This window comes from Aedes aegypti, chromosome 3 (assembly GCF_002204515.2).
Source record: "Aedes aegypti strain LVP_AGWG chromosome 3, AaegL5.0 Primary Assembly, whole genome shotgun sequence".
NCBI lineage: Eukaryota > Metazoa > Arthropoda > Insecta > Diptera > Culicidae > Aedes > Aedes aegypti.
In genome coordinates this window covers 193,095,229-193,120,374 of record NC_035109.1, presented here as the reverse complement: position 1 = coordinate 193,120,374, position 25,146 = coordinate 193,095,229, and the positions used below count along the sequence as shown (strand labels likewise).

Sequence of the window (25,146 nt, the reverse complement as noted above, 5' to 3'; positions counted from 1 at the left end):
AAATAACTTCCTGAAGCAACTTACTGAAAGAAAATCATGAAGAAATTCCAAAGGAAATTCTGAAGTAAATGAAATATGAAGTTCCGAAGAATACAAAGAAATTTTAAAGGATACTCCTAAGAAAATTCCGAAAAAACAATACGAAGGAAATTCCAAAGTAAATTCCGCGAAAATTCAACGGAAAACAGTCCAAAGGAAACAATTCCAATCAATACTTCTAAATAAAATTTCGAAATCTCCATAGGAAATTCCAAAGGTTATTCCAAAGGAAATTCCGAGGAAACTCTATAACAAATTTGGAAGTAAACTTCAAACGAAATTCCGAAAGAAATTTCAAAGAGAATTTTGAAGGAAGTAATAAAGGAATTCCTAAGAAAATTCTGAAGAAAATTTGATAAGTAGCCCCAAAGAAAACTGCAAAGGAATTTTAAAGGATACTCCTAAGGGAATTTCGACGGAAATTCCAAAGTTAATTCCGAAGGAAACTAAAAAAAATCCAACGGAATTTCCGAAGCAAATTTCAGAAGAAATTCTGACGAAAATTGCGTAGAAAATTCCAAAGGAAATTCCGAAAAAAACCCAAGGGAATTCCGAAGAAAAATCCGTGGAAAATTCCAAAGGAATTTCCGAAAACTCCATAAAAATTCCATAAAAAAATTCAAAGCAAATTCCGAATGAAATTCAAAAAGGAATTTCTAAGGAAATTTCGAAGAAAAGATCACAGCTCCAAAAGAAATTCCAAAGGAAACTTCGATGGAATCTTTCGAAAATACAAGGGAAATCCCAAAAAAAAATTAAAAAAAAAATGAATAAAATTGCAAAAGAAATTCTGAAGCACATTCCAAAGGACATTCCGATGACAATTCTGAAAAATATCCAAAGCATATTCAAAAGGGAATTTCTAAGGAAATTCCAAAGAAAATTCCAAAGCAAATCCCGAAGCAAATTGCAATGAAAAAAGGAAGTTAAAAGGAAATTTCGTAGAAAATTTCTAAGGAATTTTCTATGGAATATCCAAAGCAAATTTGTAAGGAAATTCTCAAGAAAACTCTGTGGAAATTCCAAAGAAAATTGTAAAGGAAATTTCTAAGAATATTCCGCAGTAAATTTAAAAGGTCCAAAAGAAATCCCAAATGAAATTCCGAAGAAAGCTCCAAAGAAAATTTCGAAGGAATTTCCAAAGTAAATTCCAATGCTTCGAAAGAAATTCCAAATAATATTTCGAATACAATTCTGAAGGAAGCTCCAAAGATAATAACACAGGAAATTCCGAAACAAACTCTAGAAGAAATTCGGAAGGAAACTCCAAAGCAAATTTCGAAGGAAACTCAAAAAGAAACTCCGAAGTAAATTTCGAAGAAAATTCCAATGAAAAGTTCAGAATGAAATTCCGGAGGACACTTCATAGGAAATTTCGAAGGAAATACCACAGAAAATTTAAAAGGGCACTTCTAAAGATACCGAAGAAAATTCCACAGGATATTCCGAAGCAAATTCAGGATAAATTTCCGATTTTGATAAAAATTCCGTAGAAAAAAAAAGGAAATTTCGTAGAAAAGTCAAATAAAAATTTTTAAAAGGAATTTCGAAGGAAATTCCGATTAAAATTCAAAAGGAAACTCCAAAGAAAATTCCGTTGAACCAACGAAAAAATCCATATGAAATTCCGACGAAATTTCTTGAAGGAACTTTGTTACATCTTTGAAGAATAAACGAGAACTGATTGTCAAATCTTGAATTACCTACGTTGTCACAACCGAATCGCGTGTACTATAGCAAGCAGAAGGCAACGTACTTTTGTTTCTGGAATGAAGGAGCCCAAGGCTGAGAATCTCTTTTGAAAATATAAACTAAACACTTTTGTTGCCCTTCATCGTCGCTCATCAAGCTATTGTCATAATTTGTATACGTCAAAAATTATTTCATTCCTTTTTTATCTGTATTTTGATTATGGCAGTTAGAGTTGTGCTTCACTGAATTCACTGATGATTGGAACGTTTCATTTTAACTATTCAAAAGAAACCCTTAATGAAAATAGCTTAACGAAGAGTTGCATGCCAATGAAGAATCATGATTCAAAACTATACAAACAAAGTTGATTTGTTAGATCTATTGAGAATATTTTACAAATTAAATGATCACCCTTATGCAAAACTGAGGACAATAGCCCCAATGAAATATCACATATTATACATTAACAGTGGCCTACGATGACATAGGAGATGTTTAATTACTCTTGTATTTACTATTCCATTCAAATACTCAATTTTTTTTAAAGAATCACCGTAATTGAATATAGGTGAGCCTTCCCAATGAAATATCACGAATCTAATGAAGGAAATGGCCTACGATGATGAAATAGGTGATAAAATACTATTGTTTTTAATATCCCATTCAAATTATGATTTTTCGACAGAAAGGCCCACCGTAATGGAAAATAAGTGAACCACCCTAATAAAATACCACATATTAAATGTAGAAAATGGCTGACGATAATGTGAGAGATGTTCCAATACTATTGTGTTCAATATTCAATTAAAATTCTATTTTTTATTTTTTTTTATTTTTTAACAAAAAGGACCACCCTAATGGAAAGTAAATGAACCACCCTAATGAAATATCACATATCATATGCTTTCAGTGGCCAACAATCATATAGGATATGTTTCAATACTATTGCCTTGAATTTCTCAGCAATTGAATTCAAATCGTACATTTCAAATTCAATTCTCTCCCCCAACTCAAAAATTTACTAAGTCCCAAAAGGTCGATTTTTTCAAAAAAAAATTTTTCCAAATAACACCAGATCTCGACGTTTCATGCATTTCTAAGACATCTGGCATCAAAAAAAAAATTTCGATTTCGGAAATTTCATGGATATTTTTCATGGGTCAAAAAAGCCAAACTTTGACCGCTTTGGGGGTCCACTTAATGAAGTCCGATTGAGCTCAAATTTTGCATGGGGACTTTTTTCGAGGAGACAAAACTTTTGAGCCCTACCTTTTTTTGAAATTCGATGGCAAAATTTTTCCCATACATTCCATTGGCACCCTAATGCCTATGTTCTCTGCGCGATTCAGGTGTTCATTGTAGTGCTGATTCCACCTTTCAATCACCTCGCGTCTGTCCGTCAAGATGCTCCCATCCTTATCCCGGAATAGGCGGGTTGGTTGTTTCCGCTTCAGTCTGTATCGTTACACGTTTTGCCACGTACCATGCAGCCCGCGCTGTATTGTCAGAGTGGCGAATTGCCATTTTTTATTTGAAGAGTGTGATAAAAATGCCAAGTTGAGTTGAACCAACTCGTACTGTAGAGCTGACGAAATTTTGGTTTTTTGTAAACATAGTTGTTCTTTTGCATGCTGTATTGAGATGAACAAAATCCTGTTCTAAATCCAATGATTTGAATGTTTTGTTGTACACTCAAAATTAAGCTAGTAAGATAAAATTGTGTCTTTTTACAGATTAATTGGAAAGTTTCTAAAAGGGCAAGGACTGTTATGTCTACCTATCTTAAGCAGTGTGATGATGATTTTGGTACCTTTTACCAATTGGTACCTACGGATTTTCAGTACTACAAATTTGGGTTTCAGGATGTTTTTTTCTGGTCGACAACTCATTCTCATATAGATTCGGCATCCTCGAAAGAAAATTAATGTTCAAGTGTTGTTAATCTTAGTAAATTCACACTTTTTTAGTGTTTCAAATAATTAAAAAAGAGCTTATTTATACCGTACAAATCGCTCCCCGCCACTCCCCGCGGAGAAATCTTGCACAAACGTGCACAAGACAAGACTAAGGAATCAACTGAAGAAGATTTTTTTGCCTAATTTTGCCTAGACGATAGTTATTTGAAAAAGTAAAGAGCCAAAATATGTATGAAAAACAGCTTTTTTGTTAGAATTTTGCTCTATGAGAACCAAAAAATTGTGACTATGCCCAAAATATAGTCATCAACTTAAACCATATTCTCAAACACTTATAATGGCTAAAAATAGTAAAATATTGAACATGCGCAATTTCTGCCATGATTTTTCAAAACTGGACCACTGTGATAACGGATAGTTTTGGGCGCGCCATCACCAGGTAGTGGTCGGAGTCAATGTTAGCGCCACGATAGGTTCTGACGTCGGTTATATCGGAGAAGTGCCGTCCATCGATCAAAACGTGGTCGATTTACGATTCTGTCTGCTGAGGTGATCTTCAGATGCACCGATACGGGAGGCTGTGCTAGAAATAGTACGAATGGCCATATTCTTGAAGGCGGCAAAATCTATCAGTCATACGCCGTTCTTGTTCGTCAACATGCTGGTACATGTATCTAGGATAGATTTCGATGAGTTGGTTTTGTAAAATCGTGAAGCTCGTAAACTTTTGAAAAAAAAACTAGATTACGTCTCGCTGAAAAATTAATGAGCCATTTTACGAGACGTTTCGGAACAGCTGATCTGAGAACTGAGATTAAATCCTGCGTGATTTTTAATATCGGCTCATTTTACCAAACGGGTACATGGATAAAATGACAAAAAAGAGATCCAAAAATGTTCGTTACTGTAACATTACACCTAGTTATTGTATCAAATACCTCTTTGTTACCCATATTGCACATAAAAAGGCACTTTTGTGATCAGAAATATTTTAATAATTTCTCTCCATTTATGTTTTCGCCTGGACGAAAAGCTACGCTAGAAATGCGCACAGTCATCGATCGTCATCTTCGCGAAAGCTGATGACGATGATTGAATTCTCCCAGGTTTCCTGTCATTTGACCAGCTTCGTAAAATGGCTTATAGGGATTTTCCAGAAGATAATTTTTGAAGAATTACTGATTAAATTTTTGAAAATTTCTGGTGTGTTATGTGCTTAGAGGTATCCCAGAAACACATAAAATAATGGATTACCTGCTTTGCTCTTGTTCACAGTTGTCAGCAGAAGCCTTCTCATTTTATTTTGTATGCTTAGCGAAAGGCATCTAACTTCAAGTATCATGTGAATGGAAGGTTTAATCGAAAAAATATTTGGTTGGCGTGATATCCATCATCATTATGCACAACCGATGCCTAATTTTTCTTTTTTGAAAATAGTTCCTAATTTTTCCAAATAATTTGTCAAATGCATTCTGCCATACAAATATTTTGGCGTTACCTATTAGCCATTTTTCGTGCATAGACACTAGCGCATGTGCGTTACTATATGGCGAGTAGCGATTCAGGCGATGCATGTACCTCATTCCTGAAAAATATCATGGACGACGTTATGAATCAAATAATACAGGAATATTAACGGAATACATAGCGAAATTTTTTAAGGAACTGTTGGAGGAATTCTCCGAAGGAAATTCTTAATTACTCAAAGTTATTAACAAGCAACGTTCAAAATTGAAATCTGTCAAGACCGCTGCTAAGCAATTTGACACTTTTACATCCTCACACCTCACATCTGAATCTTGAAAAAGTACAATGACTAAAAAATTCCCTCCAGAAAAAAAAATCTAGCTACATTTATGGGTGAAATGAATGGGTTACATGCATGAGCTGATTCGCTACTCACTCACCACATAGTAACGCACACGCGCTAGTGTCTATGCACGAAAAATCGCTAAAAGTTATGCGAAAAATATTTGTATGGCGAAAAGCATCTAACGAGTATTTTCTAAAAAATGGGAACTATATTCGAAAAAAATATTTGGTACCGGTTGTACTCGATTATAATGACTATCACGCCTACCAAATATTTTTTCGATTGATGCTTTCATTAACGAGAAATTTGAAGTTAGATGCCTTTCTCCATACAAAATGTAACGAGCAAACTTCTGCTGATTAGCTGTGGACAAGAGCAAAGCAGGTAATCCATTGGTGGATAGGCGTCGCTAGGGAGTGAACAGATTGAAAGTAATTAAGTGATGAAAAGTGAGCAAACCATTGGGGAACCAGTTCTTACTAAGCGTTCTATACACCCGATTCTGTTTTTGCACGGGGGATGCATACCGTGCAAAAATGTTGTCAGTTCAATATTTCAAAAACCGCACAAAAAAAGTAACACAATTTCTCGACGTTTCATACAAATATAAGGTTTTGGTGGAAAAAAAAATGTATGGAAACTTTTTTTGCACGGCTCCGTGCAAAAACAGAATCGGGTGTATTTGAGTCGCATAACCAATATAGCCATAACAAAAAATAAGCAATAGTTAGATTGAGCTAGATTAAGTTAATCAAAAGGCTTTGTTTCTTCAATAACAAAATGTTAATAATAACTTAACTTAGTTTAAACAAGGATGATAGTGTTGCAACGTTTGCAATGATACTAAAATAAGAAATAAAAATAATGTAAGAGCCAACTTCTCCTTTATGATATTCTAGTTCATTTAAATTACCTATATTATTATTTCAAGTGAATCAACATATTTTACAACATATTTTACATTTACAAATGAAAAATTGGTAACTTCGCTTTATGTGTGATTTTTCCTCTTTGATTTTTCAAATAAATCCTTATTAGCTCTAAAGGGCAGGCCCACGTGGTCTCATCGTAGCTAAGGCGGAGAATACCACAGAAAATTGCGCGCTTGGTCACCATCGCAGCTAACTTCACACTGGTCTAAGCGCGTAGCCGGAGACGCCGGAGAGAAGCTGAGAGAATTAACTAATGTTTTGACATTTATTCCGCGTGTAAGTGTTGTTCAATCAGTTAAGCTTCATATCGACATCGGCTCCGGTCTCGTAAAACATGCAGTTCACGAATCGATTGAGAATTCTAGCGTTTAACATTGTCACTGGAACCGTGAATAGTGCTCGACATGTGCATAATGGAAACACTATATTGCAACGCATATCGCTACCTCTAAGGCATCCTCGCGGCAATTCTAGAACAACTTCACATCTTGATGTTCACATGCAGCCAGAACGAAATGGGGGTGGGGCGATAGGGCAGGAGAGAGAGCGGGTGAGTGATGTAAACAGAGCGGAATTCTCTGCGAATCGAGGGCGATCCGATGAAGCTGAGCTGGAAGAAATAGAAAATAATCTGTTTGATAATCGGCAGTCGAAAGATGATTTGCACCTGGGCGAGATTATGAAGAAGTATAAAAACGATTTCCGTCGAGAGGAAATCAACCGAAGCCAAAGTAAACCAAAGAAGTCTTCCAAACCGATTCGCCTGGGGGAAATGGATTTGGAGACCATGCATACGCTGAAACCGTACAAAAGGAAGGAAAAGTCTTTGGAGATCACTGATAAGCACAGTGGTATCAAATACCTCAAACTGCTTAAAAATGATCCCATGTTTGGAGATATGCAGTTGCTTATGACTTCTCGAAAACGAAGAGAGCTGAAAAGCAAACTTGTTGTGGAAGGGAAACGGCTGATAAACGATGCAATTGATGCTGGACTATTGTTGGAAACGGTCATCTTCTCCGAATCATGCCATTTGGATGACATACGTGCAGAACTGGCGACCCCTAAATTGATTCAACTGCCAAACCATGTGCTGCAAGAATGGTCGGACCTTGTCACTAGTCCTGGTGTAATTGGTAGGTTTAGTTCATAATTTCTCCAATTGATTATGGCGCCATAGGGTCCATAGGCCACATAGTCTTATTACACGATGTGTCTGAAATCGTTATTAAACAAAATGCAATTCAGTACTATTTCGGAATATGAGTCAAGTTCTGAATTTGAATCAATAATGATGGGCTGTTAGGCAATATTTTAAAGCATGCCTCAATTCCCTCGTTGTAATGTTATCAATTTCACAGAGAAGATGCTCTAATATTATTATAAGTCTTTCGAATGATTAGTGTCAAATTGTTGATATTTTTCGTTAATAACGGTTTTAGACTCCATAAATCACCACGTGGGTTATGGACGATTCCTATCTGGCAACAGGAGCAGATTTTTCCACTGTATACAAACTAATTCTTCAATTTTCTATAGGCATTTTCCAAAAACCCTCTGACATGAGCAAGATCGTTATACGAAACCGAACAGCAGAGTCCCTTCCAATTACTGTCGTTTGTGATAATGTACGGGAACCGAACAACTTGGGAAGCATTCTTCGAAGCTGCGCATCGATTCCCGTAGATCGTGTGATACTGTTGAAGGGTTGCACGCATCCATGGGACCCAAAGTGTCTGCGAGGGGGCGCTGGAGCTCATTTTCGAACCAGCATCGTCGGCCCGGTGGTGATGGACGAACTGGCGGAGCTTCTTCCCTCCAACCCGACCTTCCTGGTGGCGGATAATAGAAGCGAACGAGACGAAGAATCGTTTGTGTTGAGCCGTTATGATAAAGCCAATTATTTTGACATGGAACACATGGTGCTGGTTATTGGTGGTGAAACACACGGGGTTAGCAGTGATGTGCGAAGGTAAAAGTGACCATGATTTCATCTTGAGTTATGACAATGATTTGCCATTTCTTTTCAGATACATTAGACAGCTGCAGGAGGATTCCAACGTCGGAAAAAGCCTCTATCTGGTCCACATTCCACTGGAGAATGGTGTTGAAAGTTTGAATACCGCATCGGCAATTTCGGTCATTCTTTGCGAAATACGAAGACAATTAAATCCAAAGGAATGAAATCTGGTCTGTTAGCTTGTTGTATAATATATGTAGTTTAATTAAGAAAATCTCTAAATTTTGTTTTTTTTTTTGATTGTGAAAACATGTTGTTAAAGGAATTTCCAGGACTATTGATTGACTATTTTTTGGTGAGTAATTTTAAAAAGTTCGGCCGGGTCTCCTGACTAGTAAAAGGATAAATAATCTGACCTTCCAGCCAAAGATGTCTTCTTTCTTCTTTATGGTGATACGTCCCAACTGTTTCTTGTGGTGTACACATTTAGAGTGTAAGCGAATGGGCGAATTACCGAGCAAAAATCGTTTAACGGAATACGATGTATTCGGCAGTCGATCGGTTGATCTGCCATAGATAAATTAATCGAAAATACAACCATGAGTCAGTCTTGGCTAAAACCTCAACCTATCAACACCTTTATTTAAAACGCTTACCACAAGTTACCATTCTCCGAAGTTCTGGAGTGTTCTCATCGGCAAACACAAAAAGTGGCGACGAGCGATAAAAATTCACATAGTAATATTAAGATTCCGGCCTGAAAGTGCAGTGGTGAAAATATCTCTACATTGAGTTGGACGAGTTGGAGCAGACCGCACGAGTGAAGGTCACGTGCTGCTAAAAGCGCGAAAAGCTGTAGAAACGCGCAGTTTTTGGTTGGCATTTCATTGCATTGGGTGGTTTACGACTGTTGCCATTGTGTCATTGCTGGACGGATTAGTTTTGCTGCTTGACCGGGGATTGCCGGATATTCCGTATCCACATCTGGTTAGTTCGATAGCGCAAGTCGTGAGGTTGCCAACGGGCATAGCTGCGAGTATTAACAGAGGTCGGCAAAGACTGAAAGGACGGTTCTGGTGAGTTTGCATTTTCATTTTCTTTTGGGACGTGATTGTGAGCATAAGTTGAAATTTTCAGTGAACATTAAGTGAGTATTGTGCAATCAAGAAACTTCTTGCTTTCATTCCATACAAAATGGCCCAATCAAATTTCACGACTACTTTGGAGCCCACGGTGTGCTGGAACACACATATTATCGAATTTGCATGAACCTCCGATCTTTTTTCACTAAAAGTTAGCCTTGATAGTCAAAAGAAGCTTGCAGAATATTAAAAAATCTTTCATCGGCAAAAAATTGGAAAAAGACGATTTTTGTATTTTTACCCTTCTCCCATATATGAGTTCATAGGAGAATATTAGAGATACACTAATATGATGACTTTTAACGGCTTAATGATCAATTTGACATATCTTTAACATGAATGAATTCTTAGATGTTTTAAATTAAGCATCATTTCCTACATACACTCACACAATATGACCAGCCCATGGTGGTATGCCGTATTTTATATAATGGAAATTTCACTTTTCACTTCAGAAAAGCTCATACGAACGCTTTGTATTCTTCTTTCTGAATCAAATAAGTAATATTTTACGTATACGGTAAAGTTTTCTAATCAGAATAGGAATTCCCAGAAATGGATACACATGGCAGTATAGGCTGTATTCATGTGCTTATACGCGCAAAAGTCTTGAGAGAGGGTTCACTATAACATGATTAACAGTAAACGGCTAATATAGCCTTAATGTGGTCTCAAGCTCATCGTGATACAAGTTTTGTGCTGTCACGAATATACTCAAATGCAATGCGCACATTATATTTGGGGTTTGAAGTGCCATAGGATGAATAATAAATGTGGCGACGATGACAAATCGATCCAACGTAGTTCAGCACTTTTATTCAAGACTTCGCACTTATGGAGGGGGCAAATTTTGCGAAATAGACACAACAATTTCAGTATCCAACATGGACACATACATTTTAGTATCGTATAACGAGGTATCTTTGAAAATGCGGCTAACTTTGATAGTGCGGGATCAGCAACGTACTAAACAAAATAACAAAAATTATGTTATTCAGTTAAGCAAAACGAATACGAAACTAAGGGGTATCAGTGTGACACTTCACCTCTGAGCTGTTTTCGTGCCAATCGAGAGTATTTGAGGCTTTATATTCGAATATTTAAAAATGATGAGATTTTGGTACTTTCAAAACGCTCACAAACAATCTGTTTTACTATCACTATTTCATGAAACTATAATGAGTTCGGTACGTATGCTTGATGGCCTAGCTATAGTAGAACATTAATCCGGTATCAAACCTCATAGGGAAAAACAGTTTTACAATTTGGAATCATTTTCGTATTCAAAGTCACAAATTCCCATATAACATTAAAAGCCTAGAGGTATGCAACGCCTCATGTACTTTACGGGATTCATTCGATTTATACTCATTCATGTTCCAAAAACGATTGATTTATGGTGAATTCAATGTCGAAACATGATTATCGATAGATATCTATTCAGGGATATACTTTTATACCCTTCTTCTTTCTTCTTTTCTGGCGTTACGTCCCCACTGGGACAGAGCCTGCTTCTCAGCTTAGTGTTCTTATGAGCACTTCCACAGTTATTAACTGAGAGCTTACTATGCCAATGACCATTTTTGCATGCGTATATCGTGTGGCAGGTACGAAGATACTCTATGCCCTGGGAAGTCGAGAAAATTTCCAACCCGAAAAGATCCTCGACCGGTGGGATTCGAACCCACGACCCTCAGCTTGGTCTTGCTGAATAGCTGCGCGTTTACCGCTACGGCTATTTGGGCCCCTCTACTTTTATACCCATTATTATCAATTTATGATGGTGTTTATCATGTTTGTTTTGACTGAAAACCGTTTTAAAGATGTTTCTTGTTCAATAAATTCTGTACTTTAATTGATAAAATCTAATCCAGTTTCTCTTTTAACACTTCAGTCGTCGCGCTGTTGTATTCTGTACAACACTGGTGGAAAAACCTCGTTCTTCGTTCCCATCAGTAGCGTGGTGGTTCTGACGGTGGCAAACCGCGCGACGACTGGAAGGTGAACATTCTCCAATCCAATTCAAACTGTGATGATGTCAAACAATAGTTTGTTTTAGATTTTCATGTGCTTATCTACTCATTATCAATGTTACCCCATTACCAAAAAACTGACTTTCGATTATATGAAAAACTATAGATTCATTAAGATCGAACCGTTATGCAATCTTTCATGTGCAATCGATAACTAACAAACCAGTGCTTGTTTTACAAATAAAAAATAAAATATTTAGATTTTCTCTAAAATAAAACTATCAAAGTTACCCCGTTTGATGGTATGTATTTAGTTTTAAGTATATGAATGTAACTAGGGATACGTTAATGATGTGAGGTTTTAGCAAACGCACCCAACCAGCGGCTGCAAGATTTCCATTTAAATCTGCATGACAACTTTACAAATATTATATAGTACTGTTACTCATACAATAAATATAAGACTATCATAGTTTTTTTTTTATTTTCACATCTTACATTTTCTGTATAAACCCTGTATATGTAACGATATTTTACAATATTTGTATGCGTTCTTGTTTTGGATGTAGACATACCGTATACAGGTTTACGTAGAATCTTCCTCCATCTTTCAATCAAAACAAATGTGAATAACAAGACCAGCTAGATGTGAACACACCATACAAAATTTAAACAGTACATTGCCCTATATAATTGTATGGCGGTTTATTTTAATGGTTGCATGTAATTATACAATTGTCTGTTATCTTAAAAAAGCTTCATGTTCAATAACGAACTCCAATGATTTCAATTATTCTGTAGAATAGGAAACATTGATTGTAACTTGATAAGTTGTAGTATGTTTACCTTAATAAATTTATGTAAAAATGCGATGTCGTTAATAAACGGCATACCACCATGGGCTGGTCACCTTGTGTGAATGTAGGTAGAAATTATGCTAAATTTGAAACGTCTTGTAATCGATTCGTGATCAAGGTATATCAAATAAGTCTTTGAGCTATTGCAATGCATCAAAATTAGTGTAACTCTAATATTCGCCTATGAACTCATATATGGGAGAAGGGTAAAAATACAAAAATCGACTTTTTTCAATTTTTTGCCGATGAAAGATTTTTTAATATTCCGCAAGCTTTTCTTGACTATAAAGGCTAACTTTTAGTGAAAAAAGTTCGGAGGTTCATGCAAGTTCGACAATATGTGTGTTCCAGCACACCGTGGAGCCCTATCGTAGGGGTAGTTCGTTTACGGATTGGGTTGATAGACTTCGATTTTTCTTCAATATGAATAAAGTTGCGGATGATGCTAAAAGGGACCATTTCATTACATTGAGTGGACCAGTAATTTTCAAAGAATTGAAATTGTTGTGCCCTAATACTGACTTAGAAAAAGTTTCATATGATGAAATGGTTAAAAAGTTGAAAGCGCGCCTAGATAAGACGGAGTCTGATCTGGTGCAACGTTTGAAATTCAACATTAGGGTGCAACAGCCAGACGAATCTCTGGAAGATTTTGTACTTTCGGTTAAACTTCAAGCCGAATTTTGTAATTTTGAGACATTTAAAGAAATGGCAATAAGAGATCGGATTGTAGCGGGAATCCGTGACAAAGTTCTTCAACAAAGACTTTTGAACGAGGAGAAACTAACTTTAGATGGCGCTGAAAAAATGATTGCGACATGGGAAATTGCTAGAAATAATGCAAAAAATATGGATTGCGCTGGGGGTAGCTGTTTGGAGCATATCTCAGCATTGAAATCTATGGGGGGCTCATCTAGTTCAAGATTTAAGAAATTAGCAGCCACATTTGAATTGGCGGATAAGTCAAATAGGGGTGATGGTGGAATGGAGCGCGATAGAGGACCGGTAAAGAACAGATTGGGGTACTCTCCATACCAGAAAGAGCAATGGCGTAATCGACAATGGCAAAGTAAATCAACTCAAGCAAAGCAATGGCACAATCAAGGACGAGGCAATGAGGAAGCGAACCGTTCCTGGAATCGTCCTGATTATTCCCAAATGACGTGTAATTTTTGCGGATTGAAGGGTCATATTAAACGAAAGTGCTTCAAACTTAAAAACATGCAGAGGGATGCAGTGAACATGGTGGAAGCTAGCGGATCGAACCATAACCAGGAGGACGAGTATTTAAGCGATTTGGTCAACAGGATGCGGACGGAATCGGATAGCGAGAACGAAGTAGAGGATTCAAATTGGAAACGTGCCAACAGTGGCGCACCGAGGGCAGCTTCGTTTGAGTAAGAGCCAGAACGATCATACCAAACCGATAATACGTTGGGGTCGGCAACAGCCGCAGACAGCATCTAGAGCGACCAGCGAAGAGTACCACGGCCTTCCTGAAAGTGATACAAGGATAGGGAGAAAGCGTAAACATGCAGTCGAAAATTCGACGACAGAAGAAGAGTTGTCGCAGGAGTGCGCTCCGCGGCGTTCGAAGAGAATTAAAAAAGTTAAGATTGATAAAGATTTTGTATATTGATAATGACTAGGATTATGAATAACGATCTGAATTTGTAAGTTTGAATTATTGGAGCATTAATTTAAATCTAATGTAATAATGAAAAGTAGAGACATAAAGGATCTTTTTAAGGGAGAAGAGCTGTGGTGTACACATTTAGAGTGTAAGCGAATGGGCGAATTACCGAGCAAAAATCGTTTAACGGAATACGATGTATTCGGCAGTCGATCGGTTGATCTGCCATAGATAAATTAATCGAAAATACAACCATGAGTCAGTCTTGGCTAAAACCTCAACCTATCAACACCTTTATTTAAAACGCTTACCACAAGTTACCATTCTCCGAAGTTCTGGAGTGTTCTCATCGGCAAACACAAAATTTCTTAGCTTAGCGTTCTTATGAGCACTTCGACGGTTTTAACTAAGAGCTTCATTTGCCAATTAATTATTCTTTGCATGTGTATATCGTGTGGCAAGTACGAAGATACTGTATGCCCAGAGAAGTCGACAACATTTTCAACTAGAAAAGATCCTCTACCCAACAAAACTTTTGCTGAATAAGAATTGAATTGAAAGTCATTTTTAGCTGAGTAGCTCATGAATCAGCTGTACAGTAGTTTCTCGATTTTATCACTGCTTGTTTTAATATCGCCTCATTATATTTTTCTCGATTTTAACACGGTTTTCTGTTCGATTTTATCACGCTACAATAATTAAATGAATTTCATACATTTTACATTGATAAATAACTCCAAACATCCAACAAATATCTATTTGAACCATCTCTTACGTGCTTTTCATCTCATTTGCTCTATTTCTGCAACTTAAAGGTCAAATTTCGATGAAAATGGTATGATAGAAAAAACATTTTCATTTAATCACGTTTCGGTATATCACGCCAAAAATTTTTGGATCCGTGATATAATCGAGAAATTACTGTATTCAGATATCAATGTTACTTGAAATATACAGGGAATAGGCAGACCGATCGAGAATGGCAAAATTTTGCCTAATTTCAAATACTCATGACTTTTTGAAAAATTGTTTTAATTGGACGCATCCGGATGCATTCGACGGCAGATTTGGTCTAGTTTCAGTAATTTGTTTGGCCATGCATATTGGCCATCGGACATCGCAGTTGTTCCGGATTTTTCAAGGCCATGTCCAAATCACGCTTTTCTGTCGCTAGTATTTTTGTGTGGTGTGAAGTTTTAAAAAAGTGTAAATTTTTCCAAGAAATTAGATCCAATTGAAAATTGAATACCGATGGACGCATTAAGATTCATTGAAAATCGTCCGAGATATGGCCATTTCCGTAAACTGGTTCCTGAAATTACGATCAGTCATGTTTGCATTTCCAATCATGTATATATTACCCGGAATCATATCCACCTGGGCATCAGACGTGTACCTGAAAAGGCAGCTAGACGTGTACCTGAAAATTGATTTCAAATTATTATTAAAAATATTAAAAATATTTACATACAATCTTCAAAGAATGTCACTAAATATTCCTTCAGGAAACCTATTAGTTTATTTTTCTATGATGCCCGCCTAGTACTCCTCTACCAGAGCTAGTAGCTTTCTACCGGAGGTTCCAATATGAGTTTTTCTATATTTTTAGAAAGAAAACATCTACATTAAAAATCCACCAAAAAATTATCTAATGTTCAATAATAAATGAGGTACTCAGGCGCTCAGGTGCTGTCGGTTCAATCGAAGATGGCGTCGAAATAGCAGGCACTCCGTGAGCGTATTGTACGGTTTTACGTACGTGCCGAAAGAGAGGAACCCAACTAACTTGCCCCAGTGCCGTCTGATTAAGGATTTTTTCGGTTCACTCAGTGCCCTAGTTATTATTATTGTGTTATTTAATGATGAAAAAGTTACAGTTTTATCGTAGCTTTATAGAAAAAGCACTTCATTCCAAATATATCAAAGATTTATAGCGCTTTAATATCTTAATTTTGACATTAAAATGATAATTAAAATTTTAAATCTGTAGACTCAATGACATTTCAATTGACATAATGACAGCTCGTCCCGAATAAAAAATTTCGAGAGGTGATTAAAAAATGATTTGCAAACTAACTCCAAACGTGTTTTAAAAATAGTTCCAGAGTACGGAAAATTATTGGGTATTGTTAAAACCAATTACCCCTAAATAAGCCAATAAACGGGTCATGGATACGAAGTAGTACGAGGATCTGGAATTGTATCCGGAAGATGGTGCCATTAGTGCCGTTCAGCACTCTTGCGAGAACATCTAAACTGCGTCGTACGGCTGATCAGGTCTCCTTTCCCAATATTCATTGACGTTTTTTTTAAGAATAAACATTATGTTTTTAAGAAAATATACTGAATTCACTGAAAAGATTTTTTTACCATGTGGCATAAAAAATCTCATTTATTATTGAACACCCGTTTAAAATCCAAAATACTTTGCTTATTCAATACAATCTTAAAGGAATTCATGGAGAAATATTTGAAAATCATTTTAGAAAATGCCCTTGATACATCTGTTAAGCCAGAATTTTCATTTTGTGTTGCAAAAAAGATAATTAAAGCTTCTCCAAGTTCGAACACTCAAAGTTCCACTGATCAAATCCCATGATCAAATGCAGAAGCTTGCCGAAGACGCCATCTTTCTAAGTGGTCAAGCTACTGAGCTATCCGCAAAACAAAAAGTCTATACTCACTAGCACCGCCTGGTGGCGTGATTCCGTATCAGAATGACCAACGTATGTTAGCCCTTGTGCTACTGAACAACTCTTCCGAAGACACCAACCTTTCAAACCATCAGCATCCAGAGATGTCATATATGTTAAAAAGTTTGCATTCTTATCTCTCAATGATCATACAGTGCAAATCAGAAAAAGTGCCCCTACCAGCCAAGTTCTCAACTAATAAAAATGACCCTCAACTCCTAAAGGTAGATCGTACTTAGCACTGAAACTTCACCGAAGACAGTACTGTGCTTTTTACGCATACGAGATATTCAACAACACCCCAAAGTGATGAAATTCCATGAGCCCTGGGTCTCCTCTAACGCGGATTCCTATAACGCCTCCCAACCATGTGTCTTATAGGACACCTGACTGTACCGTACAATAGGGTGTTGAGGGGTAAAAAAAATTCCAACTCAAATTTGAAGCAACTTCTTAGATTGTCAATAATTGAACCAGGGCCGGATTTACAAATGTGGAGGCCTTTTTCCCAAAAAAAAAAATGTTTCAGTAGTTTCTCTTTGGTAATTTCCCTTTTAAGTTTCATGCTCAATGTTCTGGATAAAGTTTTAATTACCAGAAATTAGGTTTGAACCGCTTTAAAACCTTCAGAAGCGCAAGTTGGGATCAATGGATGCAAGCGACCAAAACATGCTTTCCAGGAAATCAGTTTCAAAGTTTTTCAGCAATATTTTATTTTGTTCAAATTGTATGAGATCTGTAAAAAAAGTCAATCTTCTACGATTTATGATATATTTTGAAATGGAAACATCACCCAAAATGACTGTTGGAAAGCTTGAAAAAAGTACAATATTGCTGTTTGCGTTTGAGATGCAAATCTTGACTAAGAGTCCTCCAAATGCGGTAACACAAAACAATCAAAGCACACCTAGCAACGGTTATAAAAATCACCGCCGTCCTAGCAAGAAAAATTGATCTTTGACACCGCATTTCTTGGGAATAATCTTACCGCATTTGGTGTTCCCGCATTTGATATTTGCATTTCAAACGCACACAGCAATATTTCATTACACCTAACTTAAAATCTATCAAAATCTAACTTTTACTAACATTGGTCTCCTCATTTGTAATTCAATGTTACTTATTTGCTGTATATCAAATAAATGTTGGATTTCCTGTTTTATTTCACAACGTTACATTATGTTTTACTCCGTTCCACCAGCTGAATGACGTTTGAACCATTTTTAATTTGTGCAGACTAGCGGGGTTCAAATGAAAAAGTGTTCAAATTAAAAGTGGTCAAACCACTTGCCCTGTATCTGTTCTCTACAATTCAAGAAATGGGTTAACGCAGTGATCCAACATTATTTTTATTTACATTTATTTTCAGATACATTTAAAAAAAGTACCAGACAAATCAATTAGAAACAAACAATAACTGAAACTTAAATCCAAAACAATAGGGCGAATGTACTGCACACTTCAGACAAGCCCAAAAACCATTTAGATTGCAAGTCAAAGTATTATACTGTAATTTAAAATTAGAAACTTCGAAAGTTTTCAAATCTTTCGACGTGATTTAAAATATAGGCACCATTCATCGCTTTCTATAATTATTCTTAAATGTTCAATAGTTATCAATTCAGTCGTATTTTGTGGGGGCCCCTTAAATGTGGGGGCCCGGGGGCCATGGCCCCCTTGGACCCCCCGTTAATGCGGCCATGAATTGAAAAAAAAATTCTTTCGTCGTGTATCTCTAAAGCCAAATACAATGATGGGAATCCTATGACAGATTTCTGAGATAATCACGAAAATGTGTGATTTTTTACGGAAATTTTAAAAGGGGTTGTTAAGGAATTTGAGTTCCGTAAATTAAACCATATTTTGCCAACAACAAAACATAATCTTTTTGGTCAATAAATTTGATGCTTTCATTCAATTTCATAGGTTATGTTCAACCTGTATCAGATCAATATTATTGAACTTGCAGCTCCTGCAAACGCAAACCGTTTTATTTTAACTGCTAAGTGATTAATAGTTGTAAATCCTATTTGGGAACTATAATTACATCGTAAAATTGCCTTGAAATGATTTTTATACTTATATGCAACTGAATCATAACCAATATATTTGCAGTTCACGAATCCTAGAAGCTGTGTAGAGCAACTCCGTAAATAACCTATCGTTTAAGGATAAGTTCAACAAGCTTTTAGTGAAAATACCTGAAGGTCGTAGACACAAAAGTCAATTTGGACAAATTGAGATGAAAGATTGTGAAAAATAATAGAATCGCTCTGGTGGGCTTCGATCCCACGACTCCCAATACGCTAGACTGGGCGCGTTAACCAACTAGGCCACAGAACGGGTAACGATTCTGCAGCGCAATCGGCCAACCTGAAACCAAAGTCCGTCACGACCCCATTTTCTCCTTCCCAACCCTACACCTCCTTCGGCTCACTGAGATGCCCAATTCGACTCTCCTAAGCGTGCCTACGAACAACAGTAAGAGATTTTATTTTTAGCGTCGCATTAATATTTTTGACCTACAGACACGAATGCACTGAATAGGGTAAAGTGTCTTTAATAAGTAAATAAAAAAACTACTGAGAGAAACTTTTTTTTATTTAACGAAATTATTGATTAATTAGGTACTTATTTTACGTCAAACGAAAGCGTTTGATCCACACGTTGAAAGAAAAATATAAAAGTTTTGTAAAAATACGGTTTTGATTTATATTTTGCCAACGCCGTGATACTAGTGCTACTATAGGAACAGAAATTAGAAATAGTGCTACTATAGGCACAAGTGTTCCTATAGTGGCACAAGCGATAATAAATACAAACGTATGAGTTTTCGTAATTTTCATATTTTTCCTACAAAACCAAGATAAGCTTTCAGGTATTGTAAAAAAAAAATGACACTAGCGTTATTTTTCGATTTTTTACGAATATTTGTTCATAGACACACTTGGTACATCGACCCTACTTTCTCATTACTCATGAAACCACAACTAATAGTGAAACAATCCTCAAAATTTCATTGAAAAATATTGAGTTATGCTTCAATACGAGCAATTTGAATTTTGTATGTCAGCCCCGTAGCCAACAACGGGTACAATAGAAAGCGTTATGTTTGGATGAGCATTTAATTTTTCTGCAAGAGATGCGCTTTGCGCAAGTGGACCACGTTATTATTGGGTTGAAATCGAATTCATGTTAGCTTCTGCGTTCATAGGTACTCGTGGTAGTTGGTAAAACTTCCACTTGGCTGATAAACTGTGAACAATGAAACTTAATTAAAAAAGTATTAAATAATGTGCAAATTTTCGTCAAACTTGAAGGTTAAATATTTATTTTCTCAAAAACAACGAACTACATATTCTATTGACAATGGCTTTTATGGCGAGATGATAAGTTATGTGAGAATTTTAAGGTGAAGATGAATCGAAGCCAAACTTCAAATTTTTAAAAGCACGGATCTGGAGAACCAAACACCTGATTGAGCTGAAAACCTAATCGATTGGTCACCACCAGCTAGTGATTAATTGATTAAGTTTTCAGCTTAAACGGATCTGGTGAACCAAAGATCCAAACGGAGCTTAAACGGATCTTTGGTTCTCCAGATCCGTGCTCTTGAAAATTTGAATTTTGGCTTCCATTCATCTTCACCTTAATATCTGAAAGGCCGAATTTCTAAAAGTAGAGCTATTCCGTAATCATTTCAATATAAACTTCAAATGACGAAAGCTTTAATGAATTTCTTACAAGTAATTTTAATCTACTTTACCGTAAATGAGGAAACATCAAAAGAAAAAAAGGCTTGAATATTATTCTTTTCCACTATCACATGCTTCTGAACTTTAACATTACTTACCAAAACAAATATCTACATCACCAGCATGCATTCCAGGCGATCTCGTGCGACAGTAATGAGAAATTCGAAAGACCCATGCATTATTTCGGCCCATCCTGCGACAGAATCGATACAAAATGAACACGTAGACAATGCATTAGAAGATTAAACTCCATCGATAATTTGGCACGCCAAGGAATTCGTCGGTTCACTTGATGCCTCTGCGAAAGATGCTCGTTTCGCTGATTGCTGTGCCGAAAAGGTGCAGAGCACATCATTACGTTTATGATGAAATCAAACATTAGGATCGTTTCAATCCTTTTTAGCGGGAGATTATACATTCAATCAAAAAAAGTTTGCGTGCGTGTGCTCTGAGGCTTTGAGATAGAAAAAAAAATGAATTAACAAGCATGGTCAGACGGGTGGATTCCATTTTCATAATTGAAGAAAGCGCTGAATCTGCAATCATAATCAGCGGTATGTAGGATGAAAACGTAGAATAAAATATCACAACCAAGAGCATAACTTATGAACTACTTAGACACAGTAGCAAAGGGTGCGATTAGTTCTTACTCAAATACACGACCGCTAATGGCATTATACTCGTCATCGTTGTGCAAGATGAAAAAGGCAATCAGGAAACATACTAATCCGTGAGGATCTATTTCTATAAAGCGAAAATGCATAACTTAGGTTCTCATTTGTCGTACTCTCCAACTGTAACTGTAGGGTAAGGGTGTCAGGGGAATTTTTTATGTAGAACCGTTTAATAAGATAACAAATATGTAGGTTCAGTCATCGTCGGTAACGTTTTATAGTATAACACAAAATCAGTGCAACTGCTATCTTAGGAATCATCTAGGTAGCCATGAAAACCATCTTTTACTATGGTTCTTTAATTTGATATCAAGGTCCTGTTTTCCATAGAAAAATTGATTATTTTGACTCAAGAATAACTTCTGAAAATATCCTTTACATTTTTGCATTCAACTTATTTGAAAAATTCTAAAAAAAAATTACACTGAAAACATATTTTATTTATTTTCATGAAAAAATAAAACTTAAATTTTAAATTACACGAAAACCCCTTTTTCAGTATATTTTTATTTTCACCATAGAATCTTGATAGTAAACATATATTTCGGAAAAAGTTTCATGATGGAGAAATTAAAAAAAAAAGTTTTTCTAAGAACAACTTTTGGCCCATTTTCAAAATTTTGATTTATTGCCAAAATAAATACGTTCTGATTATACAATTAGAATCTTGAAATTATTCTAAACCATGATAATTATATGGATAATTAATATAGGAGTAGTTATTTTCGAATTATATCGAGTTTAATGCAAAAAAATATTATTCAAATATTAAAATAGGCCATTTTTGTTAGTTATTCGCGATTCTCCATCCAGGAAAATGAGAAAGTGGAAAGACATATGGTCAGTACTGTCGAAAACGTATTATTATTGATGAAAAATCGCGAATAATTAATACGAAGTAGGGTGCAGAGCTACTTGGGCACTTCCATGATTCACTTTGGCGTAGGGGTTTTTCTCGGCCAAAATGTCTGAAACTTTGCAAAGAGAAGCATTTCAATACGACGCATATTCTGGCCAAATAGGAGTTACGTAGCTCTCGAAAACCCCCACTGCCGAAGTGAAGCAAAAGTGTCAAGAATAGGATCCGGCTCCCTACCTGGAAATATCATGAAGAAAAAGATCGCAGCAAGCCATGCGCGCGGCCGACTGCGTTTTGAATTTTGTGTCACGTTTATCTCGCTCCGAATTTTTCTTTTTTTTTTTTCAATTCGGTTTGTGGAAATTAGATTTGGCAGATGGTGCTATGCCACGTGCTCTATGGAAACATATTTTTCAAAGTGATAAAAGTGTTTTTTATTTGGAAGATGATTTGCTTGTGTTTTGCTCGAAAGGGCTCTGTGATGGCTCCAGCAATTGAATTCGTTTCGCGCGTCTCTTTTTTATCTTCTAAGTGTGTTAAGCTCGTTGATTTAAAAAATAAATGCGGTTCGTGCATTATGATGGACAGTGCCAAGTTAGGAGCGACGGATTGCAGAGGAGTTTCGAAAAAGGAATTTGGTAAGTTTGTTCTGATCAGCAGCGCATGATCACAATGCGTAAATATTAATCATTTGTCGGCCAGAACGTCTACCGAACGTATCCTATGGCACTACCCTTTACATCAACATTCCACAACATCCCGTAACACCTATGAGAGGTCGTAGAGTTCTCTGCATCTTTCTTAAGTAGCTGTTCAATCAATCATCCTTTCCTATTCCCTAGCTTTTGCAAGGACATGGCCAGGACAGATCTCGATTATTGGAGGATGCGTCAATCTTGTCTAAGAGTTAGAGGTTAGTCCTAAATTTCTGACTTTGGTAACGGACGGGAAGGGAGCATCCCTCATACAATGGTCTAGGACTGTACCACCTACGAATTTGTACGAAATGCTTAATGCTAATGCTAAGAATCGCGAATAATTAATAAAAATGGCCTTTTTTTAATATGCAATTAATATTTTTTGCATTAAACTGGATATAATTTGAAAATGGCTACTTCTAGAGAAATTATTAATATAAGCATTATGGTTTAGAATCATTTTAAAATTAAGTAGATGAAAAAAACAAATTTAGTACCCCCGATTCTGTTTTTGCACGGGGGATGCGTACCGTGCAAAAAAAAGTTTTCAGTTCAAAATTTCAAAAACCGTGTAAAAAAAGTAACACCATTTCTCGACGTTTCATGCAAAAATAAGATTTTGGCGGAAAAATTTGTCTGAAAACTTGTTTTGCACGGCCGTTTTAAAAAATCCGTGCAAAAACAGAATCGGCTGTACTATACCATTTAATTCCACTAGAGTTTATATCCTTTGACAGATACGCGTATTTCGACCTCAACTGTAAGGCCGTCTTCAGGACGGGGTTGGTGGTCTGATGGCTACCGCTTCTGCTTCATAAGCAGAAGATCATGGGTTAAATCCCAGGCCCGTCCCTTTCCTCATACTTTGTAAGTTGTATATCTCTCACTTGCTTCTATCTTCCATTCTAAATCTATCACACTCAAACTATTCGTTCATAGCAAACGCTAGAACCAGAGACGGACAAGAAACCCTAACGCTTCCATTCTTCCACGCGCATGCCTTTCCTTACGCCTGATTCATAAGCAGCCTGCTAACCACAAACGTAAACCTCTCTGCCATGCCTTTCCCTTAATCCATAAACTCCCGCATGAACTGGCGTAGATGCAGTCGGACTCCACGGTCTACAGTGGGCCAGTATAAGTGCAACATCATATTCTCCCCCTTCCCCACATTGGTCTGCATCCTGACGTGGCAGGCACCATTGTCGCCTAAAAATAAAAGATCACCAGCACTTATACACAAAGGATGCCTGTTAGTCCCAAGCAGTCATTCGGTTGGTTTCTTGTGTAAGTGCAGCTGATCTGGCGATACTGGAGTAGCATCCACGGGCGGCCAATCAAGCTCAAGCTCAACTGTAAGGCCGTCTTCAGTGTCGTGTACTAGAGTCGAGTCTAATCATTATCAGAACGTATTTATTTTGACGAAAAAAAAACTTTGAAAATCGACAAAAAGTTGGTCTTAGAAAAACTGTTTTAATTAAAATTTCTCCATCATGAAACTTTGTCCCAAACATCTGTTTACTATCAAGATTCTATGGCTAAAATTTAAAAAATATTAAAAATGATGTGACTTAAAATTAAAGTTTTAATTTTGAATTTTTCATAAAAAACATAAAATATTCAGTGTGTATTTTTACTTGTAGGCCAAACGATTCACTAAAATTTCTTCATAGAACATTTTTCTCTAAAATTAACAGTTTCGGAGTTAGAATTTTTCAAATATGATGCATGCAAAAATTTAAAGGTCATTTTCAAAAATTGAAAAGGGTCTGGGTGATCTGTTGGGATTTGAATTCGAAACTTGTAACCTTCTGAGTGATTGGATCACCAAGTGATTCGGTATCTTAGTTGGTAAAGGACTCATCTAGCATACAAGAGTCGTGAGGTTGAATCCCACTTGAGCAAGTGTTATTTTTTTCCTAATTCTATTCTTAATTTATCCGAATCAAATTGTCAATAAAACAGACGAAAAACAAACAACAAATCAGGCTCGCTCACAACTGTTTGTCCTAACTTTTGCGGATAAGGATACAATCATGTCATGACAATCACAGGGTGCAACATTGTTGCAACTTTTTCAACTCGCGATTAAACAGTTATTTTAAATACAAAACCAAATTTGGTTTAAGTATCTGTTAGATAATGTGTCAATGTTCACTAACACGGTGAAAGTTCTCGAAAATCGCATTGCGAAGCCCAGAAAATTGCTGTGCAGGTGATGATCGATCATTGTCATATTCTGTTCAAGTGGTGATAAACTGATGTTGCAGAATGAAATTGTTGCAACAAGAACAGGAGATTGTACCCCGTTTGGCATAAAGTCGTTTGGCATAAGGTCGTTTGGCATGAAGCCGTTTGGCATAAAGTCGTTTGGCATAATGGTCGTTTGGCATAATGGCCGTTTGGCATAATGGCCGTTTTGCATAATGATTGACTTAGAATGAATATCGGCATTTTCGAATCTTTTACCAAGATCAACACCACCGAGAACAAGCGTGGTGTTCGTTCAG

The 25,146-nt window shown here is 36.5% G+C and overlaps 2 protein-coding genes across 26 annotated transcripts in view; one reads left to right on the top strand and one right to left on the bottom strand.

Annotated features, from left to right (window-relative positions):
* Positions 1 to 25,146, bottom strand: part of LOC5571400 (PDF receptor) — a 219,402-nt gene that overhangs the window by 118,002 nt on the left and 76,254 nt on the right. The gene's annotated exons all lie outside the window — the stretch shown is intronic.
* Positions 6,648 to 8,634, top strand: LOC5571402 (rRNA methyltransferase 3, mitochondrial). Its single transcript, XM_001653602.2, has 3 exons — positions 6,648 to 7,528; positions 7,932 to 8,364; positions 8,423 to 8,634. Exons 1-3 carry the CDS (start codon positions 6,727 to 6,729, stop codon positions 8,574 to 8,576), a joined length of 1,389 nt encoding a protein of 462 aa, XP_001653652.2. The 5' UTR covers positions 6,648 to 6,726; the 3' UTR covers positions 8,577 to 8,634.

Excerpts from the sequence above, each read along its gene's own strand:
- LOC5571402 (XM_001653602.2), top strand. The coding sequence starts at position 6,727 with ATGCAGTTCACGAATCGATTGAGAATTCTAGCGTTTAACATTGTCACT. Across the intron at positions 7,529-7,931 it reads CACTAGTCCTGGTGTAATTG|GCATTTTCCAAAAACCCTCT; the intron begins GTAGGTTTAGTT and ends AATTTTCTATAG. Across the intron at positions 8,365-8,422 it reads GTTAGCAGTGATGTGCGAAG|ATACATTAGACAGCTGCAGG; the intron begins GTAAAAGTGACC and ends ATTTCTTTTCAG.